Source organism: Uloborus diversus, chromosome 4 (assembly GCF_026930045.1).
Source record: "Uloborus diversus isolate 005 chromosome 4, Udiv.v.3.1, whole genome shotgun sequence".
Taxonomy (NCBI): Eukaryota; Metazoa; Arthropoda; class Arachnida; order Araneae; family Uloboridae; genus Uloborus; species Uloborus diversus.
The window spans coordinates 101,197,991-101,208,740 of NC_072734.1; the positions used below are offsets into that span (position 1 = coordinate 101,197,991).

General features: G+C 32.3%; 1 protein-coding gene across 1 annotated transcript in view; it reads left to right on the forward strand.

The window, feature by feature from the left end:
* Positions 1-9,827, forward strand: part of LOC129219863 (uncharacterized) — a 33,270-nt gene extending 23,443 nt beyond the window's left edge. The window contains exons 3-4 of the mRNA XM_054854175.1: positions 4,465-4,604; positions 9,635-9,827. Of these exons, the coding sequence (XP_054710150.1) occupies positions 4,465-4,604; positions 9,635-9,827 (333 nt within the window). The remainder of the gene's footprint in view (positions 1-4,464; positions 4,605-9,634) is intronic.
* Positions 9,828-10,750: the final 923 nt, after the last annotated feature.

The window sequence follows — 10,750 nt, forward strand, 5'->3', positions numbered from 1 at the left end:
ATTTCCTTATTCAGGAAATTTTTCGGGAGTCGGCAAAATTATCACTTGATTTATTTTGATTTTTTTTAAAGATAACTTTTGGAGTTATTTTCTACGTGAGACTTTTTTTATGCAGTCTCTATCCACCACATATTTTTTTTAAACTGCGTTGCAAAAACAACTTTTTCTAACTTGGTGAAGTTTCGAACAATATTTTTAATGGTGTTTTTTTATGTGGTCCCCATCCACGGCATAAAAACAGGTTTGTATGTATAAGTAATGAAAGAAACATTAATTTTAAATCTATATACTATAAGAATAATGTAAGAAAATAAACAGCAGCAATTTGACAATACATTTAATTACTTAAATTTGAAAATATCCGACAGATATCAAAATTTATTTTCAAACCATGGAAACCAGTAACACGCAGTGAGTTATATAGATAACACACTAGATTTTCTATGCTATACAGCAACAAAACTGACACGAACAGATGAAAAAATATTGAAGAATAAACGTCTACACAATAGTAGTTTTAAGTGATTTGAACTCAAATGTTAAAATATTTGCAAAAAATGACGTGGCACTTGCTATTTACTTTTTGTTGTTTAAATTAATAATGCATACTGAGTGTTTGAAATTTTTGCTTCTAAATTATGAAATTTTAATGTGTCACCATTGATTATATCGTTTTTATATCATCAGCATGTACAAGAAAACCTTTTGTGGCAAGAAAGAGCATTAAATTTGGGTTATAACACAGTGGTTCGTACATTTTTCCAAATTTTGGAGTTTTGTTGCCGGGCTTGGTATGTTTTAATTTATTTTAGAAAGATCTTTTCCCAAACAGACCCCGCAACAGGTTGTGGGTTAACATTCAGATTATGCCATAGACATTTTAAAGGGTTTATTGACCTCAACTTTGGGGTCTCGTTTGCTTGGGGGAGGGGGTGCATCATTCCTGGAATGAAGGACATTGTTGCCATACATGTTAGTAAGTTAAAATGTATATTTTGTTCAACTTTAAATTATTAATGCATTCAATAAAAAGTTACAACTGCAGTAACAACTGCTGCTGAATTTCAGGTGTAATAAACAGATATAAGTTTTTTGGTAACAAAGAAGATGATTTCCACTCCATGACAGGCTTTATTTTAGAATTTCTCATATTTCATCAAAAATTGAACAATATTTTTGATATGTTCTCCTTAATAAATTTATTGTTAATAAACATGCTGAAATTAAGAAATTTTAATTTTCAATTTTTTTTTTTCATTTCAAATATTGTGGACTAAAAGTATTCTCTACACAGTGAAAACATTACGTAAAAAAGTGCATTAATTCTGAGCATTGTGATTGCATATGAAAAGTATTGTACAATTTAGCTGTACAGTGTGCTGTATGTACAGTGCACTTTTTGTGCACTGTTCAGTTTGCACTTTTTGTGCACAAAACAGAGGTGCCAAATATGCTCAGATTTTGTGCACTTTTTTAGAACGCTTTCAGTTTGCACTTTTTGTGCACAAAACAGAGGTGCCAAATATGCTCAGATTTTGTGCACTTTTTTTGCACGGTTTCAGTTTGCACTTTTTGTGCACAAAACGGAGGTGCCAAATATGCCTAGATTTTGTGCACTTTTTTTTTGCACTTTTTGTGCAAACTTTTTCTAGCTGGGTAGAGATAATATATGGTGAATTTTCTCGCCAATTGGCTTGTACCCATGTTACGGTTTCACGTTTTGATAATTTCGTAATTTACTCGTCCATCTTATGCTAGTTTTGTTCTTAAAATTGAAATAAAAAAAGAACCACATCAAATTTTTGAAAAATCGTTTCGAAGTGCACACCCCCATGCTACAAACTAACATTGTGCCAACTTTCATGAAAATCAGCCGAACGGTCTAGGCGCTATGCGCGTCACAGAGCTCCAGACATCCAGACATAGAGACTTTCAGCTTTATTATTAGTACGGATTATATTATTAACTCAGTTTAAAAATTGCATTGCAAATTTGTGGATATCTGTGTCTTGGCTTCAAAGCTTCAATTTTGTTTAATTTCGGGTTATTTTTTTGCTCGGAGATTCCACCTTTTCATACAAACCTCAAAATATTTAATTCAAGATGTAGACCAATTTATTTGGAATTAATCCTTCCGGGGTAAGCCTTTCAAAACAACATCGGAAAATAATTTCTGTGTCGTATGCCCAATTTTTCCGTTATTATTACTAATGTAGTGCAACGAGTTTACGGCGCTTGTCGATCGTGCATACTAGGGATGCACTGATAAGCAAATTGGCCAATTACCGATTAATCGGTAAAAGATTGTCAATCGATTCCTGCATGGTTACGAGCGTTAACTTTTGACGACATGTTTCCTTTTTAGGTAGAAAATTACAATAATTTCTGGTTTCATGGTTGCTCGTTCTGGGCATGCTTAAAGTAATTTTAAATTAAAAATAATTTCGGCCAATTAATCGGCAAATATCCGCCAAACATCAATAAACGGCAAAGTGTCCGATTACTACCGCATAATCGGTGCATCCCTAATGCATAACACTGTCTGATATTAAACAAATCTGTTCCAGGAGTAATGAGCATTACCAACTTGCGTTACCAATCCTGAACATGCGAACAAACTTCTTACTCGTTAACAGGAAGTGAGATAGTTTAGCGTTATTATTTTCCTTAAAGCGTAGTCGATGAAAATGTAATCTGGTGATTAACCTTTCTAGCTTCTGGTTTCTAGATGAAAGCGGATCAGTTTATTTAGCGATAAGAGATACTCGCTTTTTCCACATAAGTTTTTATCACACATAAAAAGAAAAAATGCTTACCATTGCATATGAGTGGTTTTGACTTTTGATTTTCATTTTGTTCTTTTTTACACTACGATATTCGCAAAAATAATCCACATATTTCAAACAAATATCATTTCTTTCAGCTGGACCGACTGATCTGTTTTCCTTTTCACAGGCCACCTGCTAAATTTAATTTTTCAATAAATTTTATTGATGTAAAAGGTTTATTTCTAGAAAAAAAAATTTCTACCTCATTCTCTAAATTTTGCACTTATTGCTTTACACTATGGGCCATTATTGGTGCCATATCAGAAGCTACATTCCTTTTACTGGCCCAAAAAGTTTTGAAACATTCACGCAAGCAAATATCACCCTTAATATTGCAAAAACAACTAAACTTTTATTGAGTTATGTTGCAAATACGAGGGTCAGTCAAAAAGTTACTTGCACTGCTCAAGGGGAAAAAAAGTAGGATAGAGAAATTTTGCAATAACATTACCAGTAACTTAAAGTTCTATTCAAAATCTACTTTTCAAAGTAACCACCTTCGGTATTTCAGCATTTGCGAACTCGTGGTACAAGTTTTTCGATGTTTTCTGCAAAGAAATCCCGTCAAATCTTCAATAAGTTTTGTCTGGTTGCACTTCGACATCCGAATGGTCGCTTTGAAAGTTCTTGTTTCAAGGGACCTAAAACATGAAAGTCAGGAGGTGAGTTTAAAGTGATCGGCAATAATGTTATGCACACTTCCATGAAAAATTTCCAGTTCATTTGAGATTTCGTCTATCGTTATGCGTCTGTTTTCAAGAATGCATTCATTCACACAGAGCCTGCTATATCCGATTTTTTTTCAGTTGATTCTTTCCTCGCGCTCAGCGTACACAATATCTGTACATCCATTCTCAAACATTTCGCACCGTTTTGCGATAGCTTGACGTGAAACTACATTTTCACCATACACATAAGGAAACTGCTCATAAATTTATGTGCAGTTGCGCCTTTCTTCCCATAAAAAACGAATTACTGCACATTTCCTGTTTGAAAGACATGTATCGAGTCATGTTTGTGACTGGTTATCAGAAAAAAAACTAAACTTGCCTCAAGAAAGCCGCAACGTCAAACGATAAATGTACTTGTCTGAAGTGTTGCCACACAGTGTCATCAAAATTGTCTAGACGAAATATATTTATGAAATAGTGCAACTTTCTGAGCTTGCGTTCGACGAGCTCAGCCGGTAGCTATCGGTTAACCGATCACGTGACAGCTAATGATCACGTGCTTCAATCAACCAATCAACAGCTTAAAATGGTAACCGGTAGATGATAGAACGCTGCGGTTAGTAACCGGTTACTCCCCGGTCGACCGGTTAGGTCGAGATCCAGAATCTCGCTCACGTGATCGGTTGCGACTTAGAATTGTCGCAAAGTAGCATTCTAATCTAATTGAACTTATCTTGCGGCTAGGTTCGAGTAAATTAGAATGCTACTTTACGACATTTATACGTCACAACCGATCACGTGAGCGAGAATCTCGATCACGCAACCTGAGAGCTTGGAATGACCGCCCTGATATATATTCCAATTCCAAGAGTCAAATAGATAAATAAAGATATTTTTATTTGTTGCAAAAAATTGTATTTTTAAATTTGATGGATATTTGTTCAATATAAATTCATTTGCTTTAGGTTCGAGAAATGAACAGTGCCTACTTGGAAAACAATACTCATTTAACAGTTCATATTGAATGGCTTGAATCTATGTTGCTTTTTAGTGCTCTTTATCACAAATATGACGATGTTTGCCGAATACATGGACATCAGATGAAGTAAGTGTTTACTTGAAACGAGCTAGTGCGTACATTAGTGTGTTTAATGCTAGCTTTATACCGAAAACAACAGCAGCAAAAGTCTTCTAATTCTGAATTTTCTCTTGATCCCTGCTTGGTGGCACTATGTGTAGAGAAATATTTTAACAAGCAATGCGTGGCCGTAGAAACAGATAAACTGAATATTTTACTGCTTCTGCAGTCGGTGTACGGCAGATAAATAACACCACTAGCTTTCATTTGTAATATTTTTCTTTAAAAGAGTCAGCAGAATAAGTATATAATTATCTTTAAACTCAATATTTTCCTTTACCATTGTTGAATGATAGATATTACGGCTGCATTCTTTTGATTGTTTCTACATCATGGGTGGAGACAAAAATTAAACCTTCATTAGCACAACTATACTGTATTTACGCATACTGTAACACTAGATACTTTTCAATAGTTAAAGAAACGTTTCACCAAGCACAAATTTAAGAAAACAAAACAAGAAAGAAATGTGTTGAATTTAGAATAAATAGCCATAGTTCACGGTGTTTAACCTTAATATAAGTCATTCTAGTGGCAAAAATACGCTGAAGGCTATAAAAAAAGTTGGATTTACCTAAGACACATTTCAGTATCTTACGAAAAAAATATAGCAAATTTGCGACCCCCCAATCCGCTATGTTCAATAAGCATATTAAATAATGAAAACAATTAAAATGTCGAAAACATTTTTTTTAAGGGATGACTTTTTTATATAGGAATTTAAAAAAAAACCTCTTAAATTAGACCAAAAGTGTTTTAAAACTTTATTTATCATTTAATTTTATCATTTATATATAAATAGTTTTTCACTCTTATCATTTTTTCTCTATTTTTTCTTTAAAAGAGCTAGCAGAATAATTTAGAATCTGAAGTAAATTGAGAAGTTTTTAATATTTGTTATCAGATTTAATAAAAGCATATTTATAACATGTCAGATTTAATGAAAGCTCAAAATAAATCTTACTTTCGTGTTTCTTAATATCGATGTTTTTTAAGAATCGAATGAGAGTCTGTCGATTGAGGTAGAACCCATATAAGTACGCAGGCCGACTTATCCGCCATTTTGGATCAAAAGGTGTTCTGGCGTGCTGCCGCGCTTGACGTGTTATCGCCCTTTTCAGCTCAGCTTCGTACTCGCCGCGCAATGCATTTTTTTTTTCTTCTCGCAAATACATAATGAGATTTGGATATGGAATGAACTAGTTATGGGAATACAAGCAAATACGCCACATAAAAATACAAGTACGCAGGAAGTAAAAATAACTGTGTACATGCAACAAAAAAAGAGAGAGTAATATTTGTGTCACTTAACCTCCTTTACTTCATATCTTTTTAATTATATTTTAAAAGTATTAATTTATTTAATGTTTGCCTAATTTTGGTTTGAAGTGTTTGTCAAAAAATCATGGATTAAAATAAGTTTTAAATTTTATTTCAAAAAGGGATTTACATTAAAAAATTCCTGATAAAATGTCCCCCCATCCCCCCAAAAATAGACTTGATGGGCCTGATCCTATGAAAAAAATGTTGAGACCTAAAGTCTTTAACAAAGAATGAAATAGTCCCGGACCAGCAAACCACTAAAATTTCAAGCCCTGATATGCACTCTGCATTTTAAAGATCAATGACTTCAAAAATATTAATAGTTTGGAGCTATTTAGTGCTTTGAATGTAAAAAAAAAAAATCTTCACACACACACACACACACACAAAGAGAGTTTGTAGCAACTTATGAATAATGGTTTGTAATCAATATTTACAACGTCTGTAAAAAAAATAAAGAGGTCTGCTAAACGAGCAGAATCCTTTCTCTGTACTGTTTGTACAATTAACTGCGGCACAACCATCCATTTTTATGTCTTTAATACAACCAATAATAACTTTGTTTTACAATTACTTATCGCATGCTCCACGGTAATGGATCAACAGCAGACGACTTTTGATCCAAGATGGCGGATGCGTCGACTCCTTATTATAGGGACCTTAGATTGAGGATATGAAAACATTTATTTTTAAATTTTATGCTAATAGCTAAGGGAGTTATTAAGACACAAATAGGCTGTTATGAGCTCCGACTTTGTAGACTTAAAGTAAACATCTACTTCTAATTTAAAAAAAAAAAATTAAAATTTCATACTCAACATTCACTCGGAGATATGTATAATTTACTTAAATGAATATTTTCAGTGAAATTTGTGACACTTGATCCACTACTTATTTGCTCATTTAGCATGTTATTACCTCTATTCCTTTTTGTTGTTTTTTATTATTCACAATATTTGCATAACACAAGGGTAATAACCGGCAAAGCAAATCTGTAGCATTAAATGCATCCGCTTGATTTTACTCTTACAAATATTGCTTGCAAATGAACTTTTTTACAATTATCTTTTAGTAGTTCTTTACAAAAGAAAACAACAAAGAAGATAACAACCTCGAAACAAAGAAGTAGATGCAACATATTTATTTATTTTCGAGTTAGTATTCACAATTCAAGCGAGGTCTTTGGAAGTAGAATTAGACGAACAGTATTGACGCAATTACTAGTTCTATTAATGTTTGGTTTGATTGATAAAATTGATCGAGCATTGTAAAATATTTTGCTCTTCAAAAAAATAAAAGTAAGAATCTTGGCTTTCCTGTACTATTATTATACAGAGTGTTCCGTTTTAACCTGCAAGACCACTATTTTTGCAACGTTTAGTATTAGATGAATACTTTCAATTGCGAAAATGTTCAAAATCAGATGCAGTGTTAAGATATTGAAAGCTTGAAGGAAAATAAAAATGAGTAAAAAAATAAAAAATTTAACTTTTTGTAAGGGCCTTAGGTCCCCTAACTTATATTCAGGGAAATAATCTCCATTGAAAACTATTACTGACACAAAAAACTTTACATTTGTGTGACTAAAACTTAAGGTACAAATATCAGTTCAAAGTTCTAAGTGAACTTACGGAAGATGAGATTGGAACTTATCGCCGTTTCAGAAGAATGACAGGTTGTCAATGTAAAAAAAACGGTATATTAATATTTTCATTGTTATTTAAAAATAAATGCAAATGTTATGTCGTGATACGCAAAAAAACACATTGCAAAACCCTGAACGATTTGAAAAACCACTCTATGCGCATATATAATTTTGAACATTTGTTAACCGCTATATTTTCCTCCAAAATTTATTATTGATGGCGAGTGTAAAGTGGTGTAAATCACAAAACACTGCATTTCATATCTCGGTGAATATTGGTAATAATAATTTCAATCTTGTGTTGGAATTATTTTCCAATTCAGATAATTTCCCTAAATATAAGTTAGGGGACCTGGGGCCCGTATAAAATGTTGAAATTTGTATTTGTTGACTCCTTTTTATTTTCACTTCAAACTTTCAATATCTTAAGGGGTTACAGTACCTCACAAATGATCAAACGATCAAAAATTTTTTTATTGCTAATTTCAAAACTAAACACTAGTCCAAACAAAGGGAAAAGTTTCATTGCTTTAGTTTAAATATTTAAAAAATTATGAGTGGTTTTATGTGATGCTCGCTATGTGTTCTCACTCGAAGAAAAAACTTTAAATTGATTTTTCTCGATGATCTTTTTTTTTGGTGTGTGTTCATGTCATATAAGAATCCCTAAGGATTGTTTTCTATTTAAGACACAGCTTTAAAGTAATACTTTCTGAGATTAGGATAATATATTTAAGGTAACAGTGCATTGGATTCAGTGCAAATTATCAAATGTTTAGAGGATGTTATACCTTTGAAAGTCAAATTTGTTTGAAAAAAATTACGATTTTTTACATAATCACAGAAAATTTTCTAATAAACACAAAAGCAAATGAATGCACAGATTTTTAGAGATGATGATTGTGATCGTTTTAGCAAAAAGCTTTTTCATATCAGTTTAAAAACTAAGCCTTAGGGAATTTTAAAAATTTAAAATTGTCTTAATTTTTTGAATTTTGAAAAAAGTAGGCAATATTTTGAATTTTTTTAAATTTATTATTAATTACAAAATAAGTAAGCATGTTATGGTTGCAACGAAAAATAGAATTTACTTAAATTTAAAAAAAAAAATGTTTGAAAGGTTCTGTGACCCCTTAACTCTGCATCTGATTTTCTTGCAGGTTAAAACGGAACACCCTGTATAATACATTTTTTAAGAGTTCCTTTAGCAACAATGTTTCTGTTTTCAATTTTTAATCGGAACTCTTGCACAGCAATGCAAGTTTAACTATAAGTGCTTTCAGGGTTGAGCCACTTTTAGTTCAATTAAAACTTTTAAAGATCACGGATTGGTTGTCAACTATTACATACATAAAAAAAAGCTCACTAAGAGGCTAATTTTCCTTGAAATCTGTGATTTTTTGACTGGGCTAACACATAAAGTAGAATTCTCAGCGCAAGTCTGATATATGTAGCAAAAATCTTGCTTAAAGTGTTTCTCACATCCTTCTGAGCAGGTTATTGGTTTTACATGCATTAATTAAGACGTTTTAAAGATCACTCATTGGTTTTTCCCTAACATATATTTTTAAAATAGAACACTAGGGAGGCCATGATTTGTTGGTTGCGCTAACATATAAAGATCATTTCCTAATGTCAGTGTGATAACTGTATAAACATTACTTTAAAAACAAAAGAATGCTCGAAGTTTTTCAAGTTCATTTTACACTTTTTCATGTATCATTGGTTTTACATCACTAATTTAAAACACTTTAAAGTTCACTGATGCGCTGTCATTTACTCCATACAAAAAATAAATAAATTTTAGAAGATGATGCGCAAACATGTAAAGCGAATTCTCATTGTTAGTATACGTGCAGCAGAAATCTCTTGAAACCGACCTGTTTCGCTTCCGTTGAATAACGGTAAAAAGCATACTATGGTTTTCAAAATGTGCGCAGTTATATATAATTGTTTTTTATATCATTAAACAAACACATGCAAAATTACCTTTTTGGAAACATTTAAATAATATTTTTTTATTAAACAGGCGAGAAATAACAGCTTTACAAGTGGAAAACTACAGTCTGGAAAGGCAACTGTTCAGCTACCAGAAGTCTCTGGCCATATCTCACACTAGAGCTCAGCATTCAGAAGATTTGGAAGACGAGTACTACAATGACCATTACTATGACAGGAGCTTATCAGAGGCACAAAGTTTCTCAGAATCCGAGTACGCGTGAAGGAACAAGACTGGTTCTTCAATTTTTTTTTGAAGTTTGAATTGAGAAGGGCTATTTTGAAAGTCAATGCTACATCACGTTGCTGTAGCTTCCATTAGTAAAATGATTTAATCTTCTTTAACACTCACGCACTAAGATCAGAAGAGGTTTCTCTGAAGTTACTATCACTAACAGACTACTGTAATGATATATATCGTTAAAGTCCAGTGTTGGATAAGCAAAAATCAAAGAGTTGGATACTTATACACAATAATACTGCCTTTGTTTTAAATGCTTCCATTTTGATGAAATGTGAAAGCAAATGACAATAATTACATTTTGTACTGCTAGGTATCGTTTGTTCTGATATTTTCATACTATACATTGCTGTCGATGCATTTATTTTATACTTTGAGTATGCTTTTTTTCTATCCTAATCTGCTTTTCAGCAAAGTTTTGTACGTGCTTTATTTGATGGTTATTTCCCTTCTTCACGGTCGTGGGTATTTAAATAATGTTCTTGAATTAATTTACTTTGACAATATTCACCTATAAATAAGCTGTTGTTAAATGCAGAGTACGAAAAATTGTGCTGTCTGGACGAACGTTTGGGTAAAGAAATACATTGGCGACTAGTTCTTTCAGAGAAAAAACTTTTTAGCATCCCATGTTGCACTGAATGTTCTTATAAACTCTGAGAAGGAATTTGTTTGGAGCCAAAACTTATTTTTACTACGTCTAAGATTTTCCATTTTTGTCGGTCCTTGATCAAAGATCAACTTCGGATTATGTAAATTAAATTCTAATCTGACGTATTACAGGCTTCATTTAGCAAGTTTACTTTAATGGCAACTGTCAACATGCTGGCTTTTTCAGTACTTTCTCGGTGTCAATAATTTAATTTAAAGAAAACAGTACCTTAGCAATTTCGTTAGCAAGTTCAT